This window comes from Equus przewalskii, chromosome X (assembly GCF_037783145.1).
Source record: "Equus przewalskii isolate Varuska chromosome X, EquPr2, whole genome shotgun sequence".
In the NCBI taxonomy this organism is placed as follows: domain Eukaryota; kingdom Metazoa; phylum Chordata; class Mammalia; order Perissodactyla; family Equidae; genus Equus; species Equus przewalskii.
This window is the reverse complement of record NC_091863.1, coordinates 100,083,506-100,105,754: the sequence shown is the minus strand read 5'-3', so window position 1 is coordinate 100,105,754 and position 22,249 is coordinate 100,083,506. Positions and strand designations below refer to the sequence as shown.

Genomic DNA, 22,249 nt, shown 5'->3' with positions numbered 1-22,249 from the left:
GACTTATGGCCCTTAGACATTCCTGACTGTGGGGTTGCACTCCTCAGACAGATCTAGAATACTTATGTGCCATAATCCGGTAAAACAATCTGCTTTTTCGCTTTTGCCACATACTTGAGAGATAGATGGGTAGGCAGATGAAGAAAGCATTACCAACAGGTTCATTTGCCTACTGGCAAAATGTGACCCACACAGATGAGTTGCTGCTGAGTGTTGCCACCAACAGGAGCCTTTGGAGCTAAAGATGGCATGCAAGTGACCAGCTGTTGCAAGGACACATAAAGGTTAAATAACTGTTCATCCTTGTGCATCCAAGGGAGACTACCCTTTCTTGTTATGAGTTTGCTGCACTGGCATGTGAGGGCACATGGAATGTGTGCCTCCTGTGCCCCATGATGGTGTAATGTCACTGTGAACATGCAACCTGCCTTTGGTGGAGCCCCTAGCAAGCCCAACTCAGTTACTGTTTTTTTCTAAATACATTTTACCCTATAGCCTGTTTCTTTCTTATTTTCAATCTACTCCAAACATGACTACAAAGCAAACGACATATTCTACATGCCCTGTATGACTTATTACTTTTTAATAATGTAAATAGGTGAACAGAAGCATTATTGATCTTCAGTGTCTAAGCATTTAATCACTATTAATAATGTAAAAGGTTTTTATAAATATGTAAAAACAAGAGTACATTAAACTAAACGACAGCAGTAATTTGCAAAGCCAGACATTTCACTCGCCATCGCTAATGGAGAAGTGCATTTAAAACACAAAATCCTATGAGGGTTAGTGCAACCGCTGACAGCAAGGTCTGGCCAAACTCATCTGTCTGTTTTGTAGCCATGAGAGGCTGATCCCCACATCAATCCGTGTCAAGCGGCTACAACAGAGATTGCTTAATATCAGCCCACACATGTATTTTGTTTGGCCCAACATTTAGAAATTAGGAGCTGTCATATAAAAATTGGAATATCTTCCTTCTCTAGAAAATTTACCAAGTTTGGCATCTCTGGGCCCACGGGCATGGCAGAGGTCGTCTGGATCAAAGTTGGGCCAGCTGCCCCTCTGGATGGGATATGACGTGCCTCTCTACCTCACCATGCATTGTCTCCCTTACACCTGGCTCACTTCCCTCACTTTCCATTTCATGCCTGGCCCTGCTGGCATTTGAATTTGTAACCTCTGGACTACACAGCTTCTATAGCCTTCCTTGGAAAGACCTCAAGTGTTTTTTTTCTTTCTGATCTATTTCCCTGAGAGTCTTTAAAAATCTAATCTTATCTTTTTACTTAACTTCTGAACCTGTAGTATGTTGGTTTAAAAAGAAAAAGAAGGTGAACAGGAACTAGAAATCACAACTGGCACCTGGCAGGAAGTAGATGAAAAATGAGTGAATGAGTGAGTGGCTTAGTTGTAGTGACACGGAAGTGCTTTTCTCATATTTGCTAATGAAAAACTTGTTTTGGTTACCTAGAACACACAGATGATATTAGGACCAAATAAGTCAATTCCCAAATGCAGAGCCTAAAGGTAAGATGACTGTTCTCCAAATAGCACAGGAACAAATTTATAAAAGACGAAGTGATTATATAACAGTAGCAAACTAATTACTCTTTTTTTTAACTTATCAGACATTCTACCACTGTCAGAGCCTGTCCATGATTGACATCATTTGTAACTTTATATAAGCATCAATAATTCTCTCTGCGTTCAGTGGGCTGGATAATGAAAATTCAGAGACAAGAAAAAATTAGAAAATAAGGAGCAGTATCAGGAAGTCAGTAGGATAATTGCTGTTAACTGGCTCACTTTGGCCTGCGTCATTATTCGGTGTCATGAGAAAACCACAGACAAGTGCCCCAAAATGAATTGAGATACTACAAATGCCTCGAGTATGGCATTTTTAGCAAACTCTTTACTTACCCAAGCCTTCCTCCTTCTTTACTATACCCCACTTGATAATGAAATCTTGAATCATGCTCCTGATTATTCATGCTACCTGGTAACAGCCATCATTACTTATCATAACTTGTTTAATAAAACATGCCTTTCTCACTTAGTTGAGCTGGGAATTTATACCATTTGAAATCCGGTGAATGGAAAAATGAGTTATTGAATCAAGACTTGGGTTAAGGGGAAGGTTGCAGAAATATGGTCATTGCTGCAGAAGCTGCTGATCGTGAATATAGAGTAAGACATAAGAATAACCATACTTGACAGGTACCAATTACTGTTTTTTAAAAATATGTATTTTGTTGGAATATTAGTATTTCCAGAGTAACTGAGGACTTTAAATTCCTTAGAAGAGATAGTAAAGTCCTCTGCCATCTCTAATGTAACATAATATCTCGATATCATCTCATTTTTTAAAAAGGGGTGAGGATGTGTATTCATCCACTTAGCAAATATTTTTTGAGTACCCATTCTGTGCCAGGAACTATGTAGATGGAGGTAAACATAACAATCACAGTCCCCTTATTCACAGAATTTCCCTTACACTCTAGTGGTGGAGGCAGTCAAAACATCAAGTGAACACAAAAATAATTAAATCAATTACAAATTGCAACAAGTTCTGTGGATTATGGAACATCAGGTTTCTAAGGGAGCTTGAATTTCATCAACTCAGTGATCTCGAATTCAACTGCTTTGATGGAGCAGATAGGTAACCTAAATGGATGTAAGACAAGAGGTATCCTAGCAAATGAGGCAAAGTCATTAAACAATTACAGAAGTGAGACTGACCTGGAAGTTTTCAGCAATAACTCAGAGATGGGACTAATTGACACAAGTGAGCATGAAGAGCTGCTAAAATTGACACACACAGGAGGCTATTGATGACTTGCCAGAAAAATACAAAGCTTATTTGCACAGTGAGCAGCTTAACTATTTGCAAGAAGTTTCATCCTTTGACATTTGAGGCTATAAATAATTTTTTCTACAATTTAAAGTGTTTGTATTAAATAGATGAATTCAAGGGAAAAAACAATCATCAAATAAATTCCCACTTACTACAATGAAAAACTTCCCATTAACCACACATTGGCGTCTTTTATAACTAGATCCTAGAGTTTCATTCAAGATAATCCATATTGTGGAAGGTTGATCATTTCACTCTTAAGATTGATGAGCAATCCAATGTTTACTTGGTTCATTTATTCATTCAGTGATTGGCACTGTCCTAGGCTCTGGGCTACAGCAGATAAAGTGCCTTCCCCATACAGTCTAGTGAAGAAGACTGATAATAATGAAAAAGGTAAATGTCACATAGGTATGAGTACTGTCAAGTGAGATTTTAAAAAAGGTTAGGGACAGAGAGTGGCCATTTAGACAGAGTGGGCCAGGAAAGACTGTCTGGGGAGGTGACACTACAGCAGAGACCTCCTAGCATTTATATGTTAGATGATCTTGGCATTTATCTATCTGTTAGATGTTTCCTGCCACCTAGACCCTTACGCAATAGATTGTCACACAAGCTGGAGCCTGGCGGTGACTTTTAGGGGCCCACTGAATGAAGATTCTGCAGTATTGTGTGAAATATAAAGGTCAAACAAACCTTCCTCAAGGAATTACTACCTACTGGTTACTGTACTAGGTTTTACTGATAAATGGCTGGGATGCCTGTCCTCCAGGAGTACACTGAACAAATTTAAATAGCTCAGGCGAGCTGAATAGCCTCTAGAAAGAGAAATCAGCAACAACCCTAGACCATTTAGTCATAAAAAAGAAAAAAAAAACAAATAGCAGACCTTCATCAATTATTGTTGAACTCAAAAGAGAACAAATATATAGAAACCTCTTACTAATTTGGAATTATGAAAAAGAAGAGGTGAGAAAAGCTTACATTTTAGAATATTTACAGAGAAATACAATGTTATTACAGTATTCAATTCACATTCAGCTTTGCCTATGTACAAGTAACCCCTAGAAGGTGTATAACATAATCATTCATAATTTTGCTGAGGTACAAATTTGAATCCATATGCTTTGTGTTTAACTTTTTCATGAATCTGTTAGTTTAGGACCTCCGAGTCTATTTGCTAATGGCAGATTTTTGTGTATTTTTAATCGAGGAATGTGTAAAACATTATATCAGGTACACAACCAGGGGTTGTTAAACACACAATGCAACAATTGTTGCATAAATTGAACAAACTAAGGACTAGGGGAGGCTCTTCCTAAGGCATCAGCATCCGCAAACCTATCTTGTGTTGACCTTTCTTTCTAAAGGAAGGCACTGCACGTGACCTGCCTACATTTAGAAAAGCAATCCAAGTGTGGTTTGGGTTGGCCATGCTTCCTTGTGATTCTACTCATCTTCCCTTGTTGCTTTTCCTGAGCAACCTCCTTTGCTTATCTCCTCTGTAGTTGTTGTCCCAAGTGGGAACTAAGATTGTTGCTACTTGCTAATAAAGCACTTTGATCTCGTTTATATGAAAGGTGTTACGTGTGTGAAGACAGGATCTCCTGATTTTCAGACAACTATTTTGTCTAATGCTAAAGTTCAGGAAACACATGTTCAAGACACATTTAAAAAATTACAAAGTGATGAAGGTTCCAAGATTTATACTGCTGACTAGCTCCTGAAATCAGCAGTCAACACCTAAAGGTACCAAAAAGAAAGAAGGTGTGACTTTCACTTCTTTGCAAATGCTCTTGGGAAAAGAAGAATAAAAAGAAATCAGAGCACAAATCTTCAAAAAGCTGTTCCATTGGTTATTTGTGATATTCTGAAACTCAGATGTTCTGAGATGCTTAATAATTGTAATCTGTAATACCTGTAGCTATCTACAGCTTATCTCAGAGTGAATACGTATCTTCTAATATTTTATCTATCTTACTACTCAATTAGGATCAAAATTCAAAAGGCTCAAATCCTTATTACCTACCTCTTAGCCACACTATCATCTCGCAGTGTCTCTATCTGGTTCTATCATCTAAATTTGCCCCGAGAGAGGGCAGAGTAAATGCAAGTTTGAAGAGAAAGAAGGAATGACATGTTGTAGCTCAGCTCCACCACACACCTGCACAGAGAAAGTACTCAGCAGTTGGTAAATGTCTACAGGTAACGATGTCCTATGGATAGCACCATCTTGGTAGGTGAACACTTTCTTTTCATTTGTAGCCACATTTTTTGCATCTTAAGAAAGATCTGCGGTACAGCTCAAAAAGTCGAAAGACCTTTAGAGTCCAGGTGAAAAAACCTCCTCCACTCTACAGCTTACTAGCCGTGTTAACTTGAGCGATTCTTTTTAATATCTCTGAATCTGGAATCCGTTTCATCATTTTTAAAACAGGGCTAATAGTTGTACCTACTCAGGGTTATATTAATATTAGATGAAATAACATAAGGAAAGTGCCCTGCATAGCACCTGACTCATAGTCAATGCTTAATAAATATTTTACTTGTACAAATATATATATATTTGTATATAACATGTACATTTAATAAATATCAGGGCACATAATAGAATATAATTTGAAAGATCTAGTTCAAAATGCGGTCATTTTACTGGGTTATTTTACTGTTATGGCATCTTCGTGAGGTGACTAAGGATATCACAGGGAAGAGCTGTTGTTCTCACTTTCCATGAGGAACAAATGAGGCCAAGAGTAATTCTCTTTCTTAGGAAAAGTCAAAACGGTGATTACTAGCAAGCCAGAGCTAGACCTAGTGTGGATAGAGCTGGGCCACACTTTTTCCTCCGTGGAGGGAAGAGTAATCCACAGCCAGGCTACAACCAACAAGACAGACTTTCCCTATATTTAATGACTATCCATTATTTGAAAAGCAGATTCACAGAGAAGTGACAGGAAAGGTTAATGAGGTTAATAAAACCCCATAAGGCTGATTACAAAGATAAACCATTTGAGTCATGGATAGAACAGGCAGAAAACAAACCAAAATAATAATCATAAGTTGAGACTATTCAAGAGTTGCAAGGGCTTACAGGACAAATATTTCAGGATTCAAATTCTGGACAAAAATAATCATGTGTCTAAATGAAGCAGACTGGCACTTAGGCAGTCCTGAAAATGTGACTGTGTCGTCAGTTTTCTTATTGCTTCAAAACACTTGATCTTTTTCCCATTACTTTGGGGATCTCAGGCATCCAAAGCAAGCCTACTTTTGACAAGCAATTACCAGGGCAGATGGGAAAATGGCCACCCTACCTCAGGGTGAGTGCCCCCATTTTGTTTTACTTGAAACATCACTAGCCATGAGGAAAATAATTCTGCTTAAAAAGCTATCTGCATTTTCAATAGCACCACCTTTCCCAAAGTCCTAGAATGTTGATGGGTAATGCTCCCAGATGCTATTAATGTTACCCATTTGGTAGGTATTATTTATTTGGGGTAGTGACCAACTGAGTAGGATTAAATCGGCCTGCTCTATTTAAGTAAAAACTAATGAGATTTTATTGGGTTTGCATATGAACATTCACTGCATTCGCATTTTCAGAACATGAAAACAGGTTTATGCTATAACATTAAATGTTTTCATGGTGCTGTGCCAGCTTAGATAACATATATCAAAAAACCAGCATGTGTTGTGTGGAAAACCCCCAAAATATCTGAATATTAGAACCCTCAAATGTATTTAAATTATGAAATACCAGATCATAATTACATGGTAATATATAAAAGAATAATGGGGTTAGTGTTCATAAATTAGGCATTTGAGGAGGACTATTCATTCATTCTTCCCAATCACAGGGGTACTATTTAATTCCCTGAAGTAGTCAATTATCAAACAAAACTCCCAGGATGAGAAAGTCATAATGCACAATCCAGAATGCTGGCTTCTTAATAAATGAACTGTAAGGCATCTGGCACGCAGCAACCTCAAAGTAGTCTCCAAAACCTTTGAAGCAGTGCCATGAGGGTAGGTCGCAAGTATCTTACAACTTCATATAAAAATATTTGATTTGAAATTCGATGAAGCTTTCTTGAGCACGGGCTGTATACACCAGACACTGGGAAGGACGCAGAGAGGAAAATCACACAGTTCTTGCCCTGGAGTGACTAATAGGAAAGACGGACCTATAATTCTCATCCAAGACAGGCTATGACAATTGCCATAATGTGGATATGAGCACTGTCTAATGAGAATAATAGGAGTGGGGAAGAAAGTGACACTTATTTGGGACAGATAAATCATGTTAAAACATGTTTTTCCATTTTATAATCTCTGGATTTGAAGGGGCCCTACCGTTCATCTTGTAGGCCAACCACCACTCTGTCATGACAGTTTCAATATAACTCCCCAAACTACAGTTTTGCAAACCCTTTTCCAGAGGTTTATATGGAAGAGTTAAAAATTCATGCCTCACATTTCATAATGGTAAGATTCTCAACCACTTGGTAGCTTGCCTGCCGTTACATGGTTTATGCCCACTGCCTCCCTTCTCAGGAGTTCATACACCATAATTGGCTGAGTATGTGCTAGTCTTGCTTTCCCTAAAGCAGTGGTTCTCAAAGTTCAGTCTTTAGACCAGCAGCATCAGCACCACTGGTGAACTTGTTAGAAATGCAAATTCTTGGGCCTTACTCCAGACCTGTGAATCAGAAACTCTGGGAGTGGGCCCAGCAGTCTGTATTTTAACAAGCCCTCCAGGGGATTCTGATGCATGATCAAGTTTGAGAACCTCTGGTCTATATGAGAGGAGTACCAAAGAGGACTGAGGAAATTCCACAGTCCCAAAATTACACTGTAAAGAGAAGGTCCTTTATTCACTGAGTGATGGCAGTGGATAAGAGGACACCATAAACCCTTTATCCCAGCCACTCAGATGTATTTGCATTCCAATAGGGCCTCCAGAAGCAGCAGCGCTTTAGCCCAAATGACACAATCTACAACTATAGAATTTTACGGTATAATAGGTCCATGGAGATGTCAGGAGAACCATCGAACCACACCTCATACGCAGCAGGTTTCTGTCCCTTAGAGACTTGAACCAACTGATAATGACTCATAGAGGAATTTACGGGGCAGGATTCCAATACTAGTGAGCAGAGGATTCACAAAGCCTCTCCCTTCTCAGTCCTTCTCAATGCTCTCTCTTGACTAGAGCTGTCAGCTGTGGAAAGGATTTCATCTGTTCTTAGGGAGAAAACAACCTAAGCTGCCCACCTGCGGCTGGATCCCCTGCTGGCCAGGTCCTTGATTTTGAATGTTACCCTTCAAAGGTTGCTTATGCTCCTGTTAGCAACAAAAGCAAATAGTTATAACTTCCCTAGCTCTGAGCCTCATTTTCCTTATGAAAGATTTTAATCAGAAATACAATGCAGTAAATTACATCTTCTTTCAGCAATTTAGTTTTCAGCCTTGTTTTTCAAACCAACTTTTTGTGCTTGAGGTTAATGTTTTGCCTGAGGTGTTGAATGAATATTGAAAATTTGACACCGAAGACAAAACACAATAAATAAGGGAAGAGGAGAATGGAACCAAGAGTCTATTGAAGGCTAGGGATAATTTGACTGTGCCATGCAAACAGCAAATACAGAATGAATTAGACCTTTTGCATCAGAACTGTCTAACAAGCAGCTTGTTAGTTAAATAAGGCCCTTGGTAAAGTATATTCTGACTTGCATTTCCCAAGATGCCCTGTTCTTCAGACCAAGCTCCAAACACCTGGAAGATTCAGCATTTAGTTAAAGGGAGAAGCAATTCCTTTGGGCTTGCTGCTTTAGCATAGTGACAGCAGATAGACAGCTTGGCAGCAACCTGTATTCTCCAGAGAAGAGGAAAAGAGACGCTTGTGAGGGGTGTTCTTCCCTATACATGTTTTTAAAGTCACATTGGACATGTCCATCTAAGTTCAGGTTCTCTTGCTCTAACCCACAACAGCGGAGAGAGGCTCTTGTTTTTAAAGATTGAAGAAAGCAAAGCATCGCATCCATGTCTGTGAATCAAAGATGGAGAGCCCCAGGCAAAGATGGAAAGCATGCAGTACCTGCCATTGAGAGTACACGAACATACACACACACACAACCAACACAAAAGATAGTCACACTGGGCACATACTGCTGTACACATGTGCAGGACCCGCTTCATGACAGTCCAGACAGTAGCTTCTAATGTCTAGTTTGAAAGGTTCAGAAGAGTTCTGTATATTATTTAATTGAAAAAGTTTCAGAAAATGACAGGTCCTTGAAGGATTAGGACTCAGATTGATGGTAGTTTGGATGTGGCAAAAATGTAAGAGTTCATGATATTTCCCCAAAACAGGCCAAAGACAGGCCAACCCTGACTGCCTTATTTAGATGGTGATTTGAAGAAGCTGGAGACTCTCTGGGAGAGGAAACAGGGAGGCACCACAATGAGAATGACGAAAAGCACAGAAAGTAGGATTGTGGTACTACCAGAGACAGACCCCACCATACACACCGCACGGCTTCAACAAGGATCTCACCTAGGAAAAAGATGAATTATACAGGCTGCCTTGGATGTGAGAAGCATAATCAAAACAGATTATATAAATTGGGGAGAAACTCCATTCTAGTGGCCGTGTGAATCAGAAAAAATAAAGCAGATACGAATCTACCATCCACAATTAGGAAGAAAATTGTGTTTAGAAGCTGGGAGTGCACAAAATGGCAGTTGAGCGGAACGAAGTAGCACAGTCACCATACTTGCCAAGAATATATATGAAGTCTCCCTAAGGGCCATCTGGAGCTGGAGTCGCCTAAGGAAGCGAGTAGATTCAAGAGCTAAAAGAAATGGAGAGTTTGCCAGAGAAGATTTTTCCCTAGGTTTCTGCGGGCAGTGCCAATCAAGATTACTGCAAATTAAAGAAAAATACTTTAATACTATCCCAAAATTTAGACAACTTACACTGACGCAGGATGACTGATGTTGGTCAAAGATTATAGTAAGTACTAATAATCCAGGAATAAGAGGAGCTAGGAGTTATTCTTGTGAAAAATGGATGACATGGAGTGTGTAAATAATGGGAGCAAATGCAGCAAGATACAGGGAATCTTAGAACATTTAAAGTCTAATACATTACAAAGAGAGTTCAATGCTGATAAATGTAGAATAATAAGTTTTATGGGGCTTTATCATCTGCTGTAAGTTGGTGTGGATCATAAAATATGAGGAATAAAAAAAGCAGGGAGTTGAAAGACAAGTCTGCACATTATTTATGAATGATGAAGAGTGAAATGAATGAGAAGAAGAACAGGTAGACAATGTCTTGAATAATGATGACTTTGATGAGTCGTTATCACCCAAATCTGTGTGCTTCATAAAATATGAGGAATATTAAAAAGCAGAAGAGTCAAAAGACAAGTCTACTCAGAATGAGATACAGAATGAAGGAAGAGAGGAATGCAAGAGAAATGCATAGAATAATGATGACTTTTATGAGACTTTCACTCACCAGCCTGGATCCTTCATAAATATAAGCTGTATAGAAAACAAAAGAGAAGCAAAGAGAAGAGACAGGTCTGTGTCTGTCATAAAATATGAGCAAATAATGCCAACTAGGCCTGACAAAATAAAAACAAAAATAATTGAGCCTAGTACAGCTGTGAGAAGACACAATGTCTAGATTAATGTGAACAAATAAAATGAGTGAGTGTAGAATTGTCTTGCCAATAGGGAATCAGCAACCACCCAGGTAGGCAGTATTGTTGCAAAGGCCACCTTGTTAACTGGTAGAGCCTTGGCAAGTTCCAAATCATCGCCCACCACACCCCCAAAAAAGCCATCAGCACTTAGGGCTCAGGAAGCAATATTTAACGGATTTTTAAATGATTCAACCTCGCTAACACAGTCTTCTCAGCCCCTCTGGCTCCAATCCCTATATAGTTTGCAGGAGGTTTTCCCAACTTGTTTCTACTTAATCTATACCCAGCTTGTCAAGTTTTGCTTTGTAAAGACCTTCAAAAGTTTACCGTGTGAAACTAGAGACATCATTTTATTTCGTTTCTTGTTACATTGGACTTAGAACCTGGGACCAGATCTGTCAGGATTAGTTCAAAATTCAGAATTCAGTGACTTTCAAATACGTGTCTTCTCTATTAAAACAAATGGAATTTTAAAATCTCCCCAAAAGAGACTGAGGGAATCAGACAAGGCAAAGCAAATGCCAGTATGTCATTTGCATGCCACTCAGAACCGTGATTTACAGAATTCATGAAATGTGCAGCTCATTGGAAAGAAGAAAGCCACTGATCCATATCAGAACTAGAAATGTTGGTCTGAGAGCTCTATATACAAAAACACTAATAGCAACAATTATACTCGCTTACCTTTATGTAATACTTAAAGGCTTGTAGTTTGTGTTGGGGACAGGCCTTAGGTAATGCAAGATAAATCCTACTGGCATAATTTATATTCAGTTCCTCTGATTGCAATAGAGTTTAGTAGTGGAGCTTATTAGCTATAACATATAAAGCAAACTTGGGCTGGTAACTATCTTTTGCTTTTTCAGAGATTTTTCTTTTCTCTCTCAAATGATCTTTGTGGCCAAGAGCCTTTAGATATGTTGCCTTGACTTACTGATTCTGTTCCAAGAACGTATAATGCCAGAGTGGAATTATTATGGTTACTTTGTAAAGTGGTGTTTGCCCAAATAACGTGGACCTATTTAATCCAACATTGAGCTTCCTTGGATACCCTGCATCTCACTTGGTGAAAAAAACAACATCGCTGCTCTAGGAAAAATCATTGACCTTGCCCAACCTTCCTCAACCCTACCAGCTTCAACCATAAAATGTGCATTCTAGCGCTCAGGGATGCCAAGATTAGGATTGGACTCTGGCGAAAAACTCTTCCCACCCGCACTCTCCTACCTGCCCCACTCCCACCCCACTGCCCCCAATAACAGCAGACCAGTGAAAAATCTTTGCTTGAGATTGGCCCCTGGGCACTCTTCTACACTGCCAAGCTCCTGAAATTTGTTACAACTTGTTGGCGAGGCTGGAGCTGAAAGTATACACCTTTTAATGGACTATGCCCCAGGGAGAGAGTCCTGTTTAGGGGCTAGTTTAATGGAATCCCATTCTTTGGCAAGGATGACACTCCTTTGTTTCAAAGGAAAATCTACTGAAATATTTTATTTCAATTAGGCAAGAGAAAGAAGATACTATAGTCAGGGATCATATCTCTTTTGAAGACTTTAACTCTTTAAAATTAACCCAACTAAGTCTACTTTTTTTATTGTTTTCCCAGAAAAAGCAATTTGGCAATATGTATCAAAAGCCTTAAAAATGTTCATACCTATGTATGTAAAAGAATACAGTATGCTCACAACAAAATGATATTGCTGATTCCCTCTGGGAAGAAAACCCGGAACTGGGAGAGAGGTGGTCAGCAGGGACTTTAGTCATATCTACAATATATTTATGTATTAACTAATGTAATTGATTTTAATAAGCAAAAAATATCCTTCTACAACTAGGACTATGTCTCAAGGAAATAATAAGAAATCCAATGCAGAAAAAATTAAGAAACAACTAAATGTCTTAAAATAAAGAATTGATTAAACAAGTTAAGGAATACTGTTTAAGGCTATATTATATAATAATAAAATGATATATTAAGGAATTTCTAATTACATTGGACAATGTGAATAATATACTGTTAACTTAAAAATATCAGGATACAGAACTATGCTAAGTATAATCCCAGTTTTGATGGGTGAAAAAGACAAACATATCCACCCCAAAATGTCAGTAGTTACTACTGGCTGGTGAAATTATTGTTTTCTTTGTTATACTTGGCTGTGTTTTCCAAAGTTTCTCCATCTTGGCTTCTAGAATCTAGTTTCAGCATGCTTTTATATTTGCCTTTGATCTTTGTTGCAGGCGTGCTTGTGTGATTCGAGGCCAAGTGGTGGCCGTAGATGGAACCCCTCTGGTAGGGGTGAATGTTAGTTTCCTGCATCACAGTGATTATGGGTTTACCATCAGCCGACAAGATGGAAGGTATGTCAGTATTGCTTCTGATTATTATGAGGGCCAAATACTGACTTCTAGTCATGTGTCAAACCAGGACTTGGATGATACATTGTTTGTAAGCCCATCTTTCTTCTAGCTATATCTAGAAAAGTCATTGGTGATATTTATCTCCTCTATTCCCCATCTAAATCAAACCAAATTTCTCTTCTAACCCTCCGCTATTACTCTCAAGTCTTCTTGAAACCTTGGCCATGTGGTAAGTTTTCTAGCCTTCATCTAATTCCTTTCGTAAATCCATCTTCAAAATTCGGTGAGATTGTGTAGGTAATAAAGAGAGAGCCGTGGAACACTTAGGCTGTTCTTCCATGATAGCCTCAAAATATTTCAGAAATGAAGGTGTCGAAAAGGTTTTTTCCAAAAGTAGAGAATTCACCTACATTAACACTCTTTGTCAATGTGTCCTCCCTAGACTGCCTACTTTACCAATGGCTGCACCTCATTGACAGGCAAGGCCAGCATAACCATTGCCCTGTAGTGTCTGTATAGCCACAGTGTGTTAACCTTAAGCACCGACTACCAGGCTGCTTTCTAAGGGCTTCTCACGGTTCTCTGAGACCTGGGAAGCAAGACTACTAAGTAAAATCTTTTCATCCTGGAAAAGGATTTGCTCATAGAAATATTTTTGTTGCTGTCATTTAGGAAGACATTTGTTCAGAATATTTGAGTCAATAGGCCCAGGTGTCCAGCTTAAATGTACCTATTTATCAATCTCAGGAACATTGTAATAATAGCCTTGAGGAGCCCTAGTCTCCAGGTGGCTACCCTTAAAATGTCCTACTCATAACATGCTGCTTCCATACTTACACAAAGAGACCTGTTGGCTTGGTGCTTTATCACAGTGTGAGAGACTATCTCATTTCAAGGACCTACAATCAAACCTTATTAGTCCTAACCACTTCAGAATTGTTAACCGTTCAACTTGAGCTATGCTGAATTTATTTTTTCAACTGCCTGCCTAAAAAATGCTTATAAAAATTAGTTAAAGAAGACAACAAGGAAGAATTTTAACCAACTTATGGAAACAAACTGTTTTTAAGACTTTGGTAAATCATATGAATGATTTGTATGTAAATGATATTGCTAATTATTAACTAGCTGCCTGTTCATTATAACAAACTCAACAGAACTACTCTGGGTGCAGGTATACACACACACACACACACACACACACACACACACACACACACTTGCTTGTATATATAAGAAGTAAAAACTACATTTCCATTCAAATATTCCATAATCAGAGCTCTCTACTAATTGAAATGGATCTTTCTCTCAATTAAATCGAATGATGGAATTTTGGTAGTTCACTCACCAGTAACTGGTACACAAAACTAGCCTCTCCCTCACCAGCGTGTTCAACCATGAGCCAGAAATTGAGAAATGAATTGTTTCTTTAAATAGAATATATCCTCAGGGACATTTGACTTCTCATGGAGAATTCATGGGCCCTCAGTTTTTTTCTAGCTTGTGTATAAAGCTTTTGGTGAATTATTTGATATTCACAAAAGAACCTAAAAGAAACTTAATATCTAAAAAGTCTAAAAATTTCTGTTTTCAGGTTACAGAAAACATTAAAAGGGGACAATTTTTGTTGTTATTTTTGTTTTTAGTTTTAAGTAAAATGCCAAGACCCTCCTCTGCTGAGCTCACTGTGAGAACTAGGTTTGTATAGATGACAGATGCTAGCCAGAGGCCCCTTTGGCAATAACTCTCCCCTCAGGCTCCACGTAGGGTATAAGCATTCAAAAGATGTGCCCTAAGTGCCAACCAAACTGTCCCACTGTCATCTCTTAGACATAAAGTGACAATGTGATGAGAATGTCCATTTCTATGTTTCTGCTTGTTGCTACCTCAGATTAAATATATTTCAAAAGTAGGATATCAAAAGGAAACTACACCTGAGGGCAAAAATATTATAGAATGGCTGAGATTAGCGTTTACATACCTGGTAGACAGAGGATGATATGCAAGAAGCTCTAAGGCCCTCTGTCTCCGAATCTCAATCCCACCAGTCTGTCGCCCACCCCTGTAGTTCCCATCAATGGTGTCACTGTTTTGGATTAAGCTATTGACTCTCTCAAAGTCCCTGTTAAATGCAAATATGTTATGTGGGTCCATCCATTTGCACAAGTTAATTGACAACTTTCCCTAGAGAACCAGGAAAAGTCTAGGTCAGGGGACCAAAATGATGTATAAGAAGCAGAGGAAGGATGGGAGTGGAAGACGGGATCCTCTAAAAGTAAGAAGAAATTAGATACGCAGATTGGGAGAGACCAGAGTAGCAGAAAAGACAAAAAGGCATTTCTAAGGGAAAACGAATATATCTGAGTATTTGCTGTATGCCAGACGTTTTCATAAATACCATTCTGTTTCCTCCTCACAACTTTATGAGATAGGTATTATTATTATCACCCTCCTCATTTGGCAGTTGAGAAAACTTATTCAAATGAACACAGCTAATAAAGGTACAACCCAAAATTTGAACCCAAGTAATCTGGCTCTTATCTTCTATGATTTACCACCTTCAATTTAGATATATAACATGTGCTCAGTAAAGTGTTAAAAGAGAATTATTAATAAATAGTTCAGCTGGTCGTAAGCAAAACAGGTGAAGCATTGATCTTCTTAGAAGATTCTTGAGAACCATTAAAGGTCTCAAGAACTTTGTTAGGAAGACTTTGGAAGATGAAGAAAGGATTCCCACTGATTCCCCTCAAGGTAAGAGTTTGTTCATTTCTAGATACCGTAAGGCAGACATAACATTTGCATAGGTTTCAATAGTCTTCCACCTGTGGATAGGACTGGTCTGACCTATTATGGATTGACTACAGTGTCCAAACAAATGTGCCCTCTCCCTGGGGTCTTTTATACTCACTATCATATGACTTTATAACCTGTTCTTAATGACCCGTGCCAACGGAGATCATTTGTGGTGGGGGAAATCCCAAAGGATTAATCACTCAGACAGCATTCTATTTGGCATTGGAATGGTTTAGACGGATTTTTGGCTACAGAGCCACCTCCCTGGCAATTAATGAGTCAACCACATAGTGTTTACTGTATATAACAGCTAGGTGGGAAGAGGAGAAATGTGTCAGTCAGTGTTCTCCAGAGAAACAGAACCAGTGTGTGTGTATACCTTACATGTATGCATAGAGACAGACAGACAGACAGAGACAGAGAGTGAAGCAGAGGGAGAGAAGGAGACTTCAAGGAATTGCTTTATGTGATGTGGGGATTTGCAAGTCCAAAAACCATGGGGTAGGCTGACAGACTGGACTCTCTTGGAAAGGAGTTGTTTCCATCTCTGCAGCCTTGAGACGAACTTCAGTTTTACTCTTAAGTTCTTTCAACTAATTGGATTAGATTCTTCCACATTATCATGGGTAATCTTTTTTACTTAAAGTCAACTAATTGTAGATATTAACCATGACTACAAAATACCTCCTCAGCAGTGCCTAGATTAGTGTTTGACTGAATAACTGGGTACTATAGCCTAGCCAAGTTGACAAATAAAACTAACCATCACAGGAAGCCTAAGGGAAGTTCCAAGGAGAATTTAAAAATCAGTATCTGCTTATGGAGATAATCAAATGCTGGCCTAGAGTTCATTTGAACTCTAAGAGAAAACATCTGTAAATTTAACAGGGCGATGGACTGGATTTGAGAAGAAAGCTAACATTTATTGAGTCCCTACTATGTGCTTCACCCTTGAGTCTTTATTTCATTTACTCACTTACAATAGTAGCTAAGTGATAGATCATATTAGCCCAATTTTACTAATGAGGAAGCTGAAGCTCGTGGAAGTTAAATAACTAGCCCAGAGACACAAAGTTAACGTGGCAGAGCTGGGATTCAAACCCAGGTGTGGATGAAGCAAAAACCACATTCTTTCTACAAAGCAAGAATCCTGCCCTATCTGCTTAATCCTTCTAGAAGTAGAGAATAATTCCCAGGTTCTTGTTTGGATCGTTTATTTTATTTTTGTGTTTGCATTTGTTTTTGTTTTCGAATAAATAAGTACTTCAATTTTAAGGAGTCAAGAGCTGAGGTTTCGGTGAAGCAAATAAACTTGCCCAAGGACACAGAGTTAAATCAACATAGAATGTGAACTAGAGGAAAGGTCTCCTGACAAGTAATGTAGGATTTTCCCCACTATGCTTGCCTTAAACTGTTCCTGTATTATGAATTCAGCCTCTCTGTCTTAAACCGTAAGCCGTTTGGGTTTTCTTTTTTTAGTTCAAACCTAGATTATTTTCTAGAGCTAATGCATTTCTTCAAATCCTCTTTTTGGAAACTGCCTTAATATTACAGCTACTTGACTGAAAGAGCAACAATAAAAAATACAGTATTAGCCATCCTCTGTTACTGTCCATTTATCTTTATCTGGATGATTTCAGCAACAAGACACGATTGATAATACAATAATAATATAATAAATGTCATGTGAAGGGAGTGGTGATATAATTAAGTCTGATTCTCTATCAGGGCGTCTTATCATTGAAAAAGTGTTTTACAGAAAGATCTTTTTTAATGCAGGGAATGCTTACGTCTCTCTCCTGTGGATTAAGCTTTGAATATTAAGGAGCATCATATTGCCCTTTATCCATTTGCAAGATATAATGATAATAATTTATCATTATCTTACTTTTATATAGTATTTTATACTTCTTGAATGCTTTCAAGTACATTATCTCAAAGACATCATTATACTTAGAAGTAATGTAGAACCATCTAGTACAGAATGGACTGAAATCTGAGTCTGTTATGCTCCAGTGTAAGGGTCATGTCAGAAACCACATCAAGTGATGGACAGAGTTGGCTTCCAGGAGAGGTAGACTTGCTTTGTCAAAGATATGAAAGGAGCTGTCGGCAGAGATGGACAGGGTCCATCACAGGCTGTCTTTCAAAAGGAAACCAAGAGACATTCTAGAGGGAACCAGAAATCCTAAATCTCAGGTTCAAGTAGAATCAGGAGCCAAAGGAGGTAGCCAGATGTGGGGGGTTCAGGCATGGTATTGTTCAAGCAAATTTCACTGAACTATTTTCCTCTGCTGGTATCTTTCTCCAAATGCCATCTCAAAAACACCATCAGATTTCTGACACTATGTTTGTGACCGTGAACAAGATATTTAACCTTTTGGCTCCTTACTTTTCTTGAGTTACATTATAGGAATTTTTTTGAGGATGAATAATGCATTATATTAAAGATGCTACTGAATGTTAAATGGTCATCTTGTTATCTCTAGCATGAGGGGGAACAGTGATGTCAGATTTGGCTTTACAGAAATACATACTGTCATTTTGTTTAAGATAGTATTAAAATTGGTTTACAAATTCTGGGTGACTATCAACTGGCGATATGAAATGTTTTCTTATAAGTTTACTGGATAGTGAAAATAAGTCACCCATGGAATGAATATTTAGCTAGAGGAAACTTATAAAATAGAGAATACGAATGGATACAGTTGACTCCCGAATGAGGGAAAGGGCAGTAAATTACCTGTTTTTTATCTTTAATTTTTTTGGTTGTTTATTTGGTTGAAACTATCTTATATTTTTCTTTCTCAGCTTTGACCTCGTAGCCATCGGCGGTATCTCTGTCATCTTAATCTTTGACCGATCACCTTTCCTATCTGAGAAAAGGACACTCTGGTTGCCTTGGAATCAATTTATTGTGGTGGAGAAGGTAACCATGCAGAGAGTTGTATCAGACCCACCATCCTGCGATATCTCCAACTTTATCAGCCCAAACCCTATTGTGCTTCCTTCACCACTCACATCATTTGGAGGGTCCTGTCCAGAGAGGGGAACTATTGTCCCTGAGCTGCAGGTAGGTACATTGGCCTTTGAATGCATAAAATCATCATATCCTGGGGTGGTCAACAACGTATAATGGCTAGATTCCTTTTTCTAGTAGTACTGCCAGCCCTATAATGTGCTGCCCTTCATTTGTCAAGAGAAATCTTCAAATATAGTCTCTCTGGCACACATTTGCAAGGTGATTGGCCAGGGCTGTCGGGCACTATCTGTGGCCATGAGACAAAGCGAGATGAAGTAGCTGTCATGAGAATTAAACCCCAAACCTTGACCTAGTGAACACTCTGCTCTAAAGAACAAAGCTAGCTGGCTAAATAGTGATAACAGTATAATCAATGAGGTGGGACCATTTGTTGTTCTGAAATTAAACCTTCTTAAGAAATCTAATTTTCTTCCATTGTCTAGTTTGCATCTATTGTCATTGTTCTTAGAAGTCATGACAACTCCTCTTGGTTAGCTGTGTTTAGTAAAGGGAGTTTTCAAGCCTATGGGTTTTGCTTAAAGCTTTGCTTTTGAGCGTTCAAGCCTTATAGTCGGAGGAAGACATATTTTTGAACCTTAATATTTTCAGATCCCTGAGAATTTTTCTTTATTGAGCACTTAATATTTTCATTTAAATATTAAGCCATTTAAACATCCATAGTACAATTCTCTTACCACATTATAGAAACGTTTTAATGATAGTTAAATGTGAAAGCCACCAAAATGGACTCATAGATGTACAAATCCAGAACTCAAGAAGTATACTCAAGAAGAGGTAAGGGCCAGCCCCAGTGGCCTAGTAGTTGAGTTCAGCATGCTCTGCTTCAGTGGCCTGGGTCCGGTTCCCAGGCATGGACCTACACTGCTCAGTTAGCAACCATGCTGTGCTGGCAGCCCACATACTGAAAAACAGAGGAAGACTGGCATGGATGTTAGCTCAGGACGAACCTTCCTCAGCAAAAAAAAAATGAAGAACAGGTAAATAGACATTCCAAGACTGAATTGTTTTTTCTTCTATCACAGCATCCTCACCAACTATTAGCAGTGCCCAGAGGGTACCACTTATGAAAGGCTCACAAAAAAAATAGTGCTCTGCAGGAAAAGGAGTTTGATGAGTTGCTATTTCTGTCTTTTCCATTGTTTTTCCTTAGAAACGAAGAAAAAACAAGACAGTATTTGAGTACATTTGCCTAGTACACCAATCCCTTCACAGATGTCATTAGGAAGTATGGCTCTCTTTCAACACGAAAGTTTTCAAACTGATCTAGGATTGCACGTTTCCGTAGAGAAATTAAATTCTAAGGTTGTAAATGTCGTGCTATCCTTCACCATTGTACTTCTGCCGTTATCTAGAAACACAGGGCCTATGTGCAGCTTTGGTATCAAATAGCTAATGTAGAGTGAGAAAAAATGGGCAAAAAATAGACAAAAGGGATCCCTGCCCTCAGAAAGAGAAGAATGACAATATGAAATGCCAGATGTTTGACAGTCAGTTCTACTATGTGTACTAGTTTGGAAAAGGAAGAAAAGACGTTTTGAGCTAGAAATGAATGAAGGCTCAAAAATATCCACACTATCCATGTCACCTTAAATGTATTGAACAGGATGGACTCTTTCTTCAGCTGTATTTTGAAAGTTGAAGTTGAAAGGCACAGAACACAAGATTTAGTTTAAGTGACCACTTTTGGTTGTTTAACTCCGTCTGCACTGATAAACAAATACATAATAGCAATTAATTAAAGAAGCCAAGTAGTATTTTCACTCTGGGACAAACGTTTAGTATAGAATTTGCAGAGGAGTTAATGGGAGTTATTTGCTTCTCAGTCACAAGTGCCAACTTGGAAAAACTTGCTCGCATCTATTGGTATATCCAGGCACAGAGAAATATGTAAGCAAAATTTGATTAAAAATTTGGCCCTTGGTGTCATTCCAAACCTCCAAAGAAGACAAGTTTGATGGCATCAGTAAAGATTAATTCTAGAAAATCCATAATCTCTGTCATAAAATATCACTTGCTGGGCCTGCTTCCGGAGTCCTTCCTCTTAGAAAACCTAGCCTGAATGAGGATTACAGCAATGGTTTTGTGATATATGACAATACACAAAACAAGATTTTGTGTATGTATATATAAGAAAAAGATTCCTTAAAGAGCCCATAGCGCTGAAATGCTTGACATTCAGCAGTGTGATCTTTTCCAACTTCTAGTAAGCAATTTTTGAAACACTGCTGAAAAACTGAAGTTGTTCTTTTCACAGTCTTTCCTGGCAGGGAAAAAAGGAGAGCAGTCCTCAGGGCTGGCTGGATGTCTTGTCCCTCTGCAGATTCGGTACAAAATTTGAAACCTATGGTCACGCAGCCTCACAAAGATTCTAGAACAATTGACTTGCCATCTATAGATCCCTTTAAGCTCTCTCCTTTGGTGTGTTTCTAAGACAACAAAGCATGCAGTATCCTCATCTACCTGTAAACATTGGTAAGAGCCAATTTGGCTTTTTTTCTTTCAGGTTGTACAGGAGGAGATCCCCATTCCTTCCAGCTTTGTGAGGCTAAGTTACCTGAGCAGCCGCACCCCCGGGTATAAAACCCTGCTACGGATCCTTCTGACACATTCAACCATTCCCATGGGGATGATAAAAGTACACCTCACAGTAGCTGTGGAAGGGCGACTCACACAGAAGTGGTTTCCTGCTGCAGTTAATCTCGTCTACACATTTGCTTGGAACAAGACCGACATCTACGGACAGAAGGTTTGGGGCCTGGCAGAGGCTTTGGGTATGTTGAAACAATTCTATGTAAACAGCAGTATTCTGTTCACAAAACAGAAAGTACTAGCTGCATATTAATTTGTATTTGGAATAATTAGGGATTTTCTTCTATTTAAAGGATCTACGGCATTTTTAAACATTCCCTTTGCGCCTGTTTAGATTTCCCTTTTGACACATTTTTGCTTCAGAATGATTTTAGTTCCCCTTTCACGGTGACTGCATGCCAGTGGAATCATGCACTATCTGACTTGTAACTGTCTCCAGAGCTGAATATTGCCTTCTAACTGTGACCTTTGGTGTGGCGTTCTTTGGGCCATGTTTTTGGATTTGACATTTAGGCTGTCATTTCCACTTAGAAACTACAAAATTTTAACTTATAAGGATCTGCACTTATTATCTTTTATGTCTAAGATGGTTAAACTCCATTAACTTGTTACTTTGGTAGGTTAAATAAAAAAATCACCCTGCCTCCCTAGTCCTTTTGATTTTCTGTTATCTCAAGGCTTAAAACCTAGAATCTTATAGATAGCAGGGACCTTAAGAGGTCCTTCGGGCCTATAGTTTTCAGATATTTAATTCTTTCAGACAAATGACATTTTTAGAAAATGAGACTGAGACAGCTTTGCCAACTTTTTATTTTGCCAAGTAAGAATATTTTAAAAAGGAAAAAAACCCCTACAATCTACTATTGCCTGCCGCTACCATAATTTCAT

At 38.6% G+C, this 22,249-nt stretch overlaps 1 protein-coding gene across 2 annotated transcripts in view; it reads left to right on the top strand.

Annotated features, from left to right (window-relative positions):
• TENM1 (teneurin transmembrane protein 1) overlaps positions 1–22,249 on the top strand; it is a 735,430-nt gene that overhangs the window by 579,024 nt on the left and 134,157 nt on the right. For both annotated transcript variants that reach the window (XM_070604355.1, XM_070604354.1), the window contains 3 exons: positions 12,814–12,933; positions 18,541–18,802; positions 21,276–21,543. In XM_070604355.1, the coding sequence (XP_070460456.1) occupies positions 12,814–12,933; positions 18,541–18,802; positions 21,276–21,543 (650 nt within the window). The remainder of the gene's footprint in view (positions 1–12,813; positions 12,934–18,540; positions 18,803–21,275; positions 21,544–22,249) is intronic.